Below are 13,150 nucleotides of genomic sequence, written 5' to 3'. Positions count from 1 at the left end.
AAGCATGTAACTACAATGGTTTCCCCTTGGCATAAAACAATCCAAGAGATCTAGTACCCTACAAGTAATGGAAGACACGCTTAGCAGCTTGCCAATGTGACATGCGTGGCTGATGCATATATCTGCTCAGGGTTGAAACTGCAAAATGTATGTCCGGCCTAGTGTTGCATAGGTAAATAAGCATACTACTAAATGTCCAAGTAATAATGCAAAGACCCCAAGTTTGACATGTCAAAAGTTTGCTGCAAATTTTGTTTAAATGCTGAAATCTGATCAGCATGTGTCCTTGTAAGCAAGAGATCATCAACATAAAGACAAATGATCAGCATGGATCCCCCCTCTTTACATACGTAAAGGGTAGACTCAAATGAGCTGTTTATGAACCCTTGGCTAAGCAAGAAAGCATCTATCTTTGCATTCCAAGCTCTAGGAGCTTGTTTCAAACCATATAAGGCTTTTCTCAGCTTGCAAACCAAGTGTTCTAAGCCCTCAACTGCAAAACCAATGGGCTGCTGTACATATACTTCCTCATGAAGTTCCCCATGTAAAAATGCAATTTTAATATCCAACTGATGCACAATCTATCCATAATGAGCAACCAAAGCAACCATAGACCTGATGGTCGTCATGCGAGAAGTAGGAGCAAATGTCTCCTCATAGTCAATGCCTTTCTTCTGTGCATAGCCCTTAGCTACAAGCCTCGCCTTGTATTTGTCAATGGATCCATCTGCATTCCGTTTTAGCTTATAGACCCATTTTGTTCCAATGGCTTTCTTCCCAAATGGCAAAGACACCAAATCACATGTTTGATTATTAGTGATAGAATCCAATTCAGCTTGCATTGCTGCCATCCAATGCACACTCTGTTGTGCATCCTCAAAACATTCAGGCTCCTCATCATCAAGGGTGCTTGCTACCATAACAAACTCCATGGTATGTGCAGTATCATGCATACGAGCTTGCCTTCTAGTACGACCAGCCATGGGTGCATCCAGATGACTATTTTTCATAGTCTATAAATACCATCTAGGCATTTATCTTGCCTCATGACTGTGCATAAGCTCTTGCTGAATTTCAATTTCAGCACTTTGCTGAATATTCAGATCAGCCAATAGCTGATTTTCTGCATTTTCCAAAGGAGCAGCTGGCTGAACATTGAGTTCACTTGCTGAAACTCCAGCTGAATCACCAAATGTAATGGGCAGCAGCCCTTCAAATACATCACGAGCAGCCTAATATGTGTCTAAACCAACCAAGGACAATTCTGATTTTTCATCAAATAGTATATCCCTACTGACAAACACCTTTTTAAAAACAGGATCATAGAGTCTATAGCCTTTGCTTTCACTGCTATAACCCAAAAAAATGCATTTAACAACCTTGTCGTCCAACTTTTTTCTGAGTACCTTTGGAATATGTGCATATGCAAGGCACCCAAAGGTACGAAAGTGTCCAACAAAAGGTTTCCGGCTGTTCCAAGCCTCAAAATGTGTAATTTTCTTCAAAGCTTTGGTGGGGCATCTATTCAAAACATGGCAAGCACACACGACTGCTTCCATTCAAAAACTGTGAGGCAAGCTCTTTGCCTTCAGCATACATTTGGCCATCTCCATGAGTGACCGATTCTTCCTCTCTGCAACCCCATTCAGCTATGGAGTATAAGCAATAGTATACTGATGGACAATGTCCTTTTACTTCAGAAAAAAATTCAACACAGAGGACATGTATTCCCCCCCTCGGTCCGAACGGAGAGTCTTAATTTTACAACCACACTCGTTTTCAACAAGTGCAATAAAAGCCAAGAATGCATCATACTCTTCTGACTTTTTGACCAAAGAATAGGCCCAACAAAAGTGAGTAAAGTCATCAATAAAAGTCACAAAATAGTAACATCCTCCCAATGGCTTTGTCTGCATAGGCCCACATACATCTGAATGCACTAACTGCAATCTGGTTGTTGCTCTAAAAGTAACATCATGGGGAAATGAAAACCGATACATTTTTCCCAAAATACATCCTTCGCACAAGTGCTCAGGAGGTCTCTCCAGTAGAGGTAATCCATCTAGCATCTACGTACACTGCAAGAGCATCAAGCTACCAAAGTTCACATGCCCCATCCTAGCATGCCATAACTCTGCCTGTATCATAGCAGAAGTAAGAGTGGATGCCAAGTACGTTGATTGATCAACTAAAAGAGCATCCAACTCGTATAACCCATGATATAAAGTGCCTGTCAAGACCAAAGTCATGTGTTCTTTGTCTCTCATCATGCATCTATCATAATCAAATGTGACCTGCAATCCACAACATGCCAAAGAAGAAATAGAGAGCAGATTCTCCTTTATGTCTGGCACGAATAAAGCATCCTATAGGCGGAGAATAGAGCCATCAATGGCTGTGAGCACAATCTCCCTAATATCTCGAACAGGGTATGATGCATTGTTGGCACACTGTACAAACTTGCCAACTGGAGCTGCATGAACAAATGCAAATAAATATCTGCGAGATGTAATATGCCTAGAAGCATCACTGTCAAAAAACAAGTGTCTGCATCCTCAGTAGAGCTAAATGCTCGATCTGCCCAAGAGGTGTCATAAGTGCATGTATAAAAACAATAGTCCCTATTGGCAACAGAAGACGCGGACTCAATAGCAGTAGAAAAAGCATCAGAAACAAACATTCAGACTCCTTTTTCTTCTCCTTGGCAATGTGCTTTCTGCACTTAATAATGTAGTGGCCTGGCTTCTTGCAATAATGGCATTTGGCCTTTTTGGCTTGCGTGCTCCCTTGTTTTTTATTTGTCTACGATGTGCCACAAGTTCCAAAACTCTACGAAGCATTCTTCACTTGGCTGCCTTTGCCCTTTTATCTAGCCATAAAAGCATGCTCAGAGGCTATAGCATCCACACCACTATTTCTTCTTGTTTGCTCCTCCTCTAGAAGCAAACTGATTAACTGAAGAAAAGTAATTGGCTGCGTAGCAATCCTCATGGTGAGGTTTAAGGCCATATGAAAAGCCAAGTACGAAGGAGGTAATGAGTTTAAAGTGGTAGATATCATTTGTGCATCCGAATAGTATTCACCAACATTCATGAGTTGCTCTCACAAGTCTTGAATTTTGTTCAAGTAATCCTGAACAGAATCACCTTCATCCATTTTCAATGTCTCTAGCTCTTTCTTTAAGAAAGAGATGCGAGTCTCATTCTTGCCTGCAAACATCTGCTCCAAATTTAGCCAAGCTTCTCGTGAAGAAAGTTTTGAATGAATGTGGGGGATGATTGACCGCTGAACTGCCGATGCAATCAGCGGCAAAGCCTGTGCATCCCATGTATCCCATGCTTTTTGAGCTGTTGATCTTTGTGGAAGTGGCTGAAGTGGAGCAAGCTGAGATGCCCGTTGTGCATGTCCTCCTGGAGGAAGAGTATTGGAGCCACAACTCCAAGTCAAGCTTCTTCTCCACTGACATAATCCCAAAGATTTTTTGCCACAAGTACATTCTTCATCATGAAGGACCAAAGTGAATAGTTATATCCATCCAGTCTGTCCTCTTTGGATACATAGGTGAAGACATCTCCTCCTTGATTTGCCATGATTATCAATTACCAAGAAAGAGCAAAAGAGCAATGTCGAAGCAGGACCACACTAGAAATCTGAAAATTTCCAGAAATTGCAAGAAATAACTTTCTACAATTAATGTACAGAGGTGCACTCTGTCAAAACTGTCTATAATGCATGCAGCCCACGTGCAATTAGTGTTCAACGATACTATACCAGCAAAATCCCCAAAATTTGTTGCCCCAGATTTGTTCAAACCAGTCTATCAATGACTATAACTGCAGTACATGTGCCAATGTCCTCAAAAAACATAAAAGCCCCAAAATTTCTGATGAATTTTCCCAGAAATTCACATTAACCGTGTCCCAGACATGTATCTAGAATTCTGTGCCTACGTGGGTAGAAACCCCCTCTTCCAAAAATTGATTCTGGAATAAAAAAGGTGAAAGATTTTTTTTCTAAATACCTTTGAAATGACGGGTTGTCACTGACCTGACTACATGCGGATGGTGCCAGTGTGGTGCTGACGGGCGGCCCAAGGGCCAAACGGTGGTTGTGGAGAGGTCAAGTCGCAAGGCAGGAAGTAGCGGAGAGTGGCGGCGCTCAGCAAACAGCACTTCAAATGGGAGCTGGAGGCGGCGCACCCAGGGCGACTTTACTAGACGACGAGCGGGACAAGTAGGCGTCACTAGGACAAGTGTGGCGGGAAGGGCAATCAGGCCAAGGGACAGGGGTTGCCAGAGGCAGTGTGACTGACGGGAGCTGGCGGGACATTCTGCAATAGTCTGTTGTGCTGACATGGGGAGAAGCAAATCGAGCTGCTGCAAGACAAGGCACTGTTACGCAAAGTAGAGGAGCAGGGCGTCTCCTTCGGAAGGTTGAGGCTGAACTTGAGCAGAGAGTCCCAAATGCTGAACAGGGCCTCAGCTGAGCTGGACACGGCCTTGGCTGTGAGCTGAGCAGAGCCAATGCTCTGATACCAAATGTGAGAGAGAACAGGATCGAAGCTCAACACAGAAACTGAGTAGACAGTATGAGAGTGAAGCACGACACCCAATGCAATAGATTGAAAGAGTGTAGAATGCAAGTACAAAGTACAACCCTTAAACCTTAGGGTTGTAGGGAGTGTTCACACCCGAACATGGTAAGTGCCCATAAGTGTGTGTCATAAGCACATACGAAATAGTACCATAAGTCTGGGGAAAAAAACCTCTCCTACTGAGAGTAAAAAATGGCCCAGTGTCCTATTGATCAGCGACACTCCTATGTGAGTGTAGGCATAAGTAAGGCATGAGTGAAATAGCCAACATCCGACTTTTTCCTCTCGACTGTGCTGCAGCTCTAGATTGTAGCATGTGACCAACTGCTCTCACTTTCGTGTAGTAACTAGTACACTTACCGGCTCCAGCCTCAAAGACTGTTTCCAACTCCTACTAGCAGCTACAATACTTGGAATCCATCTCCAGTGGACATGGCACTCCGACTACTCCCTTGGTCTACACCCACAAGAGTGTCAAAAGTGGTGTAGCAATGGAAGCATAGACAAGTGCTGAAATAAACTATTGAACACAAGATAGAGAAGAAAGAAAACAAAGAACAATGCAAAAGAAGAGGACTCAAAGATGTGGTTGGAAAATGAAATCCATATACCAAACATGAGAATGACGCGTACAACAATGAGTCACCGATATGCGGACACCGGCACCAGCTCCTCTCACCAACAAAAAGACCGCTTGAAGAATGATAATGACTAAATGAGGAGGAGGAGCCCCTTAATAAATAGGTCCAAAATATGCCTAATATGGCAACTGATTGGCCAACATTTAATGTTGGTCAACTGGCATAAAATGCAACAAATGCCGCGTAAAAATCACTAAAATAATGCCTAAAATACAGACTAAAATGTCCAGCCCATCTGGCATCCATAGACTCACACATGAGTTAACAATCCTGCTAACACCCTCTCTCAGTTCATGGGGAGGAGTCCGCATCCCACTTCTTCTGCTTCTCCTTTTTCTTCCGTGAGGCTACTAACTCCTTGCAGTCCTTCCTTAAGTGGCCCTTCTTACCACAATGATAACACTGGGCCTTCGACTTCTTCTTCCTATCATGCTTCTCTGAAGCTATAAAGGCCTCATTGGAACCTCCAGAATGAGACGAAAGCCTTCCCTATAAATGCAAAGATGCCTCATGCTCAAGCAGCATCAAGAACATATATGTAAAGCTTGCAGGTGTAGAGAATATATACACCTACAAAGCATTCACCACTCCATCAAACTCCGAGGGGAGGTTGTAGAGTATTGTTCCCACTAGAGGTGCCTCTAGAAGGGCAGACTCTACATGTGTCAAAGCTGGTCCTATACCTGTGGAACACGAAGCAAAAATGATTGAATTATGTCCTTCAACTCACTTTATCGGTCGAAGCTATCCATAAAGGATCATAGCACGCATGGGGGAAGGTGCCTCGTACAACAACTAGAGCTTCGACCATATTTCCAGTGATGTCCTGCACGAGGTAACCACCAGTAGAACTTCTTTAGAAATACACCAAAGCAGTGCGTCTGAACCCCATGTAAGCACAGCTTCCTCATGGTTGTCCTCCTCAAAATCGTTGGAAAAGATTAAAAGAACACTGAGACCAAGGAATAACTCCACATAACATACAATGTTCCAAATCCACTTCTGCACAAACCAAGCTTTCATCACAACACTCCTGGTAAGATAGTCAGGTCCATGCAAAAAATCATTTGTAAAAGTACACGGAAGGGCCATTGGGAGAGGAGAAGAGAAGATAGAGAATAAAAGGTATATAGAGAGAGAATACAGCCAAACCAACAGCAAAGACTTCACAAAGTGAGAATTCATATGTAGCGTAACCAAAAATCTGATCAGAAACGAAGGCTAACTACTGCAAAATAAAGAAAAACCAGTCAAAAACTGGCAAAAACAGCCGATACAAACAGTCGTGCATAGGGGCAGAAAATGAAAACACAAGTTGAGTGAGCATGTAATGCAGCAAATGAACAATTGCAGGCTGAAATCCAAGCGTAGGCTAAAAACGCAGGGTGTTGATTTGAAAAACGTAGGCTTGATCAACATGAGGGAGAAAGACTTGTAATTAGCACAAAAATCGTAAAAGGAACCTAGATCCTACAATCTAGTACCATGTCAAAAGCGGTGCAGCAATGGAAGCATAGACAAGTGCTAAAATAAGATAGGAGAGAAAGAAAACAAAAGAACTCTGCAAAAGAAGAGAACTCAGAGATGTGCTCGAGAAATGGAATCCATATACCAAACACAAGAATGACGTGTACAACAGTGAGTCATTGGTTGCATGGGCACTAGCATCGGCTCTTCTCCCCAACAAGAAGACCACCTGAAGAATGATGATGGCTGAGTGAGGAGGAGGAGCCCTTGAATAAATAGGCCCAAAATATGCCAAATATGCCAGCTGGTCAACTGGCATAAAATGCCACAAATGCCATACAAAAATCACTAAAAGAATGCCTAAAATACAGACTAAAATGCCCAGCCTATCTAGCATGCATAGACTCACACGTGAGATAGAAAAGGATGTCGATGTCCAAGACAAAAGAAGACGAGCAAAACCTGAAGATACAATGAGCAAAAGCATCCCTCCCACCATTATGTCGATGTTGAAGACGGAAGAGGAGCTAGGCCCCCTCTCTTGGTCACATAAATGCTAAAAGAGGAGGTGGACCATGGGTGTTGGTAAAAGGTGCCAATGAAAAATGGAAGAAGCATGTCAGCTGCAAACCTATGAGAAAAAGATTGCCTCAAGAATAGCATCAATGAGTGCACAACCCTCCCTTAGATCCGAGTCCACCAAATAAACACCTGGGTTGTCACATTACTGAGACCCTGTTTTCCCTATGTGATCTATTAAAGGTCAACGGCAACAATGAATGGCCAAATTGTTATTCCCTTTGAAATGACTTAATAGTTGCTAGGCTGGTATCTCCATTCAATGAAAAGAGCCTACAGATGAGCCACCTGATTACATCACAGAAAAACAAGAGCAAATGTATAACACTCCTTTGAATATACTACCAATACTAAGTCATCTTGCATCAGGTATTACGCAACATATGCAATTGAGGTGAGACTACAATTGTCAAGAATTTTGCAGAAAAGCAACAACCTGATCCATCTGCATCAATAAGATCAAAGCACTCCTTAAGCTCTTGTTTCTGCTTCTTCGTTAACTCGGGTCTAACTGTCTTCCCATGGGCTCGTAGCCATGCATCCACTCCAACTTTTTGCAGGGTAACCTGTTGATAAAGCAAATCTCTCTCTCTCTCTCTCTCTCTCTCTCTCTCTCTCTCAAACGCACGTGTGTGAGAGAGAGAGAGAGAGATTGGCTGTGTACACTCTGAAAATGGCCTTCTTTATACATTAATATAACCCAATACTGTGCAATACCCCCCAAAGGAAACTCTCTCTCTCTCTCTCTCTCTCTCTCTCTCTCTCTCTCTCAAAAGAGAAGATACGAGATGATAGCAAACGGTCAGAGACCAATGAAATAAAAAGAGAGCGTTATATGAGTATTGACGTTGGTTGACAGATTACAAAGGTGACCGCTCCGTCGCCGGAGGAGAACTCTGTGGCAGCCATTGCCCGCAGCAACTCACGCTGGTCTCCCCATCATCGCATCTGCCATCATGTTTGGTCATGCCGCACAGCAACTTTCCACCACCACCACCATCACCATCACGTTTGAATATTGCATTCTTGCAGGTGCTTCTTACCCAATGGAGGCCGATGTACATGTGTGGCAATGATAACCATGGCTAATATGAAGATGGCATAGAGATGGCATGTGTGGCAATGATAACCATGGCCTAATATGAAGATGGCATAGAGATGGCATGTGTGGGCAAGAATGAGACATACAAATTATAAGGTTAATGCCACATGAAATATTTGTTACATTTTCTAGGAGTACAGCAAGTAGATTGAGGTGCATTTTGGCACCTTCTTTAATCCTCATCCTTTTTATCATAAAAGGGAATAGCGTTTCCGTTGGGGCTTCTACAAATCATGGTATGGTGCATTACTGAGCATGTCTGCCAAGCTTGATGCATTTGCAAAACCAAAAGAAGTCTTTGATCAGGCTCAAACATGGGATGTGGTCTTGGAATGCAATAATCATTGGATATCCTAAGATCGCAAATGTTAAAAGGGTTTTCCATACATTCAAGGAAAATGTGCATTGAGCATAAGATCCAAGGGATGTCGCATTTGTTGTTTTGCTATTGCTTGCAATCCTACATGGCTAATAGAGGACTAATGTACTTTTGCAATATGTGCATATATATTGTGCATCATCAAATCGAAGCTCCAAAACTCCACATTTGCATGTTTTATCTTTCTAGCCATGCAAACCAATTTCACACGGCTATAAGCATAGTCATAAAGAAACTAGTGTAGAGCTTGGGAGATGGGCCACTAAGCATGCAAATGTTTGGATCAAATGTAAACATGAGTAACATGTATGTAGTTGTTGGTTTGTAGGAGAAATTGGACAAGGTTGAAGGCAAGGAAATACATGCCAATATTTTGAGAGAGATTGTCATAGAAGCGTCTCATGATTATCATTATGTTTGTGAAATTCTAGTTAATATGATGCTCTACTAAAAGCACAAGATGTATTTGATGAGCTTCTAGTTTGCAATGTTGTCCCTTGGACTATTATAGTTGTAGGATACACCCACATGGCCATGATGAATTGATGTACTTATTTTTTCTAAAAATGAATTCAAGGGTGTCAAACTACATGCTCAAATTACAAAAGGATCTTTGGAAACCTTTTTATTATCTTGTGCACATGATTGGTGGGTAAGTATATTAAAGATGCTTGAAGATATGTAAAACATTCCATTTATAGTTGTTGGATTATAGACTACAAATTATGATGTAGGTTGGGGATTCAACTCAAATTCAAAAGCTTCCATCTTGACTGTATATATATTTGATTGGGCTAAAAAGCAATGTTGTTTAACATCTCTTTTTGAGTGCTTGTAAACGAACCTTTAAATTGCAAATTTGGTGGGATAAATTTATCTATGAGATTTTGTAAAAGTATTTATTCCTTAGAAACAACCAACTAATCTTTGCAATTCTAACTACCTCATCCCTCTCTTCATCGTGGTGTATCCTACTAGACAAATAATTCTACCTCTCTACATTATTCTAGCATATTATGATTATAAGCTCTACCATTTGATTGAGTAGTACCTCCATTTGCTCTCCCTTACCAATATTCGGTGTCTCTTGTTTACAGTTCTTTATTGTGGTTGTCTCAATAGACTCACTTGCAAGATCTAACTCTCTTGTAAGATGTGACTCTTTGAGTTTTGGTCATAGTTCAAAAGGACTCTATGCTATATGGCTCATCACAAGTAGGGGTATGATCCTTCATCTTTATCAACTTGCATGCAATATAGGTCTACAAATGATAGCTACTCTTGCTAAATGATGTACACCACAACAATGATGTCTAGTGCTAAGAAATTTTTGAATGATCTTTCAATTGATGTCTCATGGTGTTTTATTGCAAGTGCATGTAATGTATGCATTTTTTACATTTGATGATGTCAATGCAAGGGTAGTGTAGGGACAACTATACTATTGAGTAGACAAGATATAGTGTAAGGAGATGTGAAAGAGTTACAAGGCCACAAAGAAAAGGGAGTAGTGGCAAAAAACTAGGGTGAAGCTCGGGTGAAGCAAGCTAGAAAAGATAAGACTATAGCTATAGTCAATATGGAGAAGAGAGATAAAAGATTACAAATGAGGTCATGTCATTTTTTCAAAACTAACATGAAATGGACTTAGTAACTAGAAAGGATAACTTTGTATATATCCTATTTCATCTCAATGTGAAGCACTTAATCAATGCATGTTATTCCTTGAGAGCCTTTTTTCTATGCATTGGCATAATTGAGCTTTGTCAATAGTTCAAGGAAACTTTTCCTAAGTTAAGAATTTAGTAATGCTCATTTTAGGGCTCAAATCCCCATTTTATTAAAAAGTTGAAGAAAAATGCACATGCTACTACATTTTCCGTATAGATATCTTTTCTGAAGGATTTATTCAATTAACTACAAACCCAAAGTTTTAGCCTTCATTGGGCAAGTCATACTTTAAAATGTATGAATAGAATAAAGGGCATTCTAGCTACAGAACTTTCGAGCATGCTCATCTAGATTCTACTAGTCTTTCTATCTTATGTCCCCAATCTACTGAAGCCATATACCACCATTGCAAGTATGGTAGATACTGGTCCAAAAGAAGCAAGTTAAGCCGTTGAAAAACAAGAGTGTAAAGCCCAACAATGTGGATCAGGATGATTGGATGAGCTAGATGAGCTATGTGAATCCACTCTTATAATGTCATTGTCTAAACATGTTTATTTTAATGTTGTGGCACCTGAGGATAATGCCTGGTAGTTATGAGAAAATATATGCAATCTCTATGACAAGCAAAGTTTAGCATCATAGACACATTGGTTGAAATAGCTTATGGACCTTCACATGAAGGAAGGGACTAGTGTGTCCACACAGTTGAATGAATTCCATTCAATTTTCAGCCAATTGACTTCACACAGCATCAAGTTCAAGGATAGCCTACCTCCCTTGTTCTTGCTTGTGATTCTTCTTGAGTCATTGGACACTTTCTGTACATCCACCTGTGCTAATATACCTAACGATGGCTTGAAACTCTTGGATGTTGAGGGTGCTTTACTCATAAAGGAGGTAAACACAAAGAGTATAGATGCAACCCATACTTCTTATGGATTTACTGTTAAGGGCAGATATGATGGTAAGGGCAGTAATGATCATCGTGGTAGAGACTCACAAAGATCTCAATTTTATGGGCAGTCTCATAGTAAGTCCCGTGGTCATAAGTTCTCTCTGATATGTCATAACTATGGGAAGAAAGGTCATATTCGACCATAGTGCCATAAGATATGTGATGATAAGTGTAAAGAAAAAGCAAGGACAAAGTGTAGGAAAGTTTGATGATCACATCATTGACTCTCATGAGTCCACTATAAAGATTGAAGGGATAAATGTAGTGTAGCTTGAGTTAGATAATGAGTACATCTTAGCAACTTCCTCTCTAGATGCTTCTTAGATGACTTATATTTTATCTATATATTCTCAATGTTGGTTGCTTGATTCGGGGGATTCCATGAGATTGTGGCATAATAGATTCAGCCCTATCATGCCATAATAGATTCTATGAGATTGTGGCATAATAGATTCAGCCCTATAATGCCATAATAGATTCTATGAGATTGTGGCATTGGATATTGTTAGTATTGGGGATGTACAATAGCAATTTTCTTTAGGCAACTCTCTTACTCTACATAATATACATTATGTAATGACTTTGACCAAAAGCCTTCTATTTATCAAATAGTTAGATGATGTAGGCTATTATGTATCTTTTGGTGATTTCACATGGAAGATTACCCATAGGAATCTTGTTTTTGCTCAAGGTGCCAAGGCCGGTAGCCTTTATCCTTTATTTGTATCTAGATCTCTTGACCATGCTTTGGCTATGGCTAATATACCACATGTACCTTTATGACATCATCGCTTTTGGTGCACATCCTTACAAGAAATGAAAATGCTACTCATTTGCAATAGCTTTTGCCTCTTGATTACAAATGTTTTGATTCTGGTGACCATTGTCTTTATGGCATGCAGACATGCAATTCTCATAAGAAGTTTGGCATTATACACATGGATAAGCCTTTGGTTCTTGCACATTCTGATATAAGTGGTCCCATGCCATGTTAGTCATTGGGTGGCATGGAGTACTTTGTTACATTCATTGATTATTATATCACGTAAGGTTTGGACATATCCTATTAAGTAGAAATCAAATGTCTTATCTACCTTTCAATGTTGGCTTACTCTTGTTGAGAATCAATCTAGGTATAGACTAAAATGCCTAAGGTCTAACCATGGGGGCGAGTATGATTCTAAAACATTTAAGAAATTTTGTAATGAGAAGGCTATTAAGCATCAGTTGACTGCTCCATATACCCCACCCCATAATGGTATTACTAAGCATATAAACATGACCATTTAGGAAAGAGTTTGTAGTATGCTTAGTTATTCAAGCTTACCACAATATTTTTGGGCTAAGATGGATACTACTACTATACATTCAATAAAAAATCCCCATGCATTTCTATTGGTTGTCACATTGCAGAGGAGGTATGGTGAGGGTATGATCTAGAAAACCTCCCTCATATGGGCATCTTAGAGTCTCTAGATGTGAGTCTTTTTGCCATTTATCCAAGGACAAATGCAATAAGTTGGATCCTAAGTCAGTGAAATGCATCTTTCTTGATTATGGGGATGTAAGTAAGATAGTCTATTGCCTATGGGATCCATAGGCTCAAAAGGTCATCCATAGCCATGATACCATCTTTCATGAGGAGAATATGTATAAGCAACACAAGCATGTCGTTGAGGTATGCAAAGTAATCTTTCAGGAGGAGCCTTCTATTTACTATACAATCAACTAAGTAGCTAGAAACTAATGCATCAGTGGT

General features: G+C 40.5%; 1 protein-coding gene across 6 annotated transcripts in view; it reads right to left on the bottom strand.

The window, feature by feature from the left end:
• Window positions 1-8,438, bottom strand: part of LOC148029199 (uncharacterized) — a 121,383-nt gene extending 112,945 nt beyond the window's left edge. For 3 of the 6 annotated variants that reach the window (XM_087687949.1, XM_087687948.1, XM_087687946.1), the window contains exons 1-2: window positions 8,146-8,438; window positions 7,718-7,847 (exon numbers count right to left, since the gene is read on the bottom strand). In XM_087687949.1, coding sequence (XP_087544075.1) covers window positions 7,718-7,847; window positions 8,146-8,190 — 175 coding nt within the window. In that variant the 5' untranslated portion in view covers window positions 8,191-8,438. Of the gene's footprint in view, window positions 1-7,717; window positions 7,848-8,128 lie in introns of all 6 variants that reach the window. The other 3 variants (XM_087687947.1, XM_087687951.1, XM_087687950.1) reach the window with 2 other exon arrangements.
• Window positions 8,439-13,150: the final 4,712 nt, after the last annotated feature.

This window comes from Lygodium microphyllum, chromosome 11, assembly GCF_053477565.2.
Source record: "Lygodium microphyllum isolate KBCC chromosome 11, Lygodium_microphyllum_v1.1.10, whole genome shotgun sequence".
Lineage (NCBI taxonomy): Eukaryota > Viridiplantae > Streptophyta > Polypodiopsida > Schizaeales > Lygodiaceae > Lygodium > Lygodium microphyllum.
Note: the sequence above shows the minus strand (reverse complement) of the source record. Positions and strands in the feature narration are given on the sequence as shown.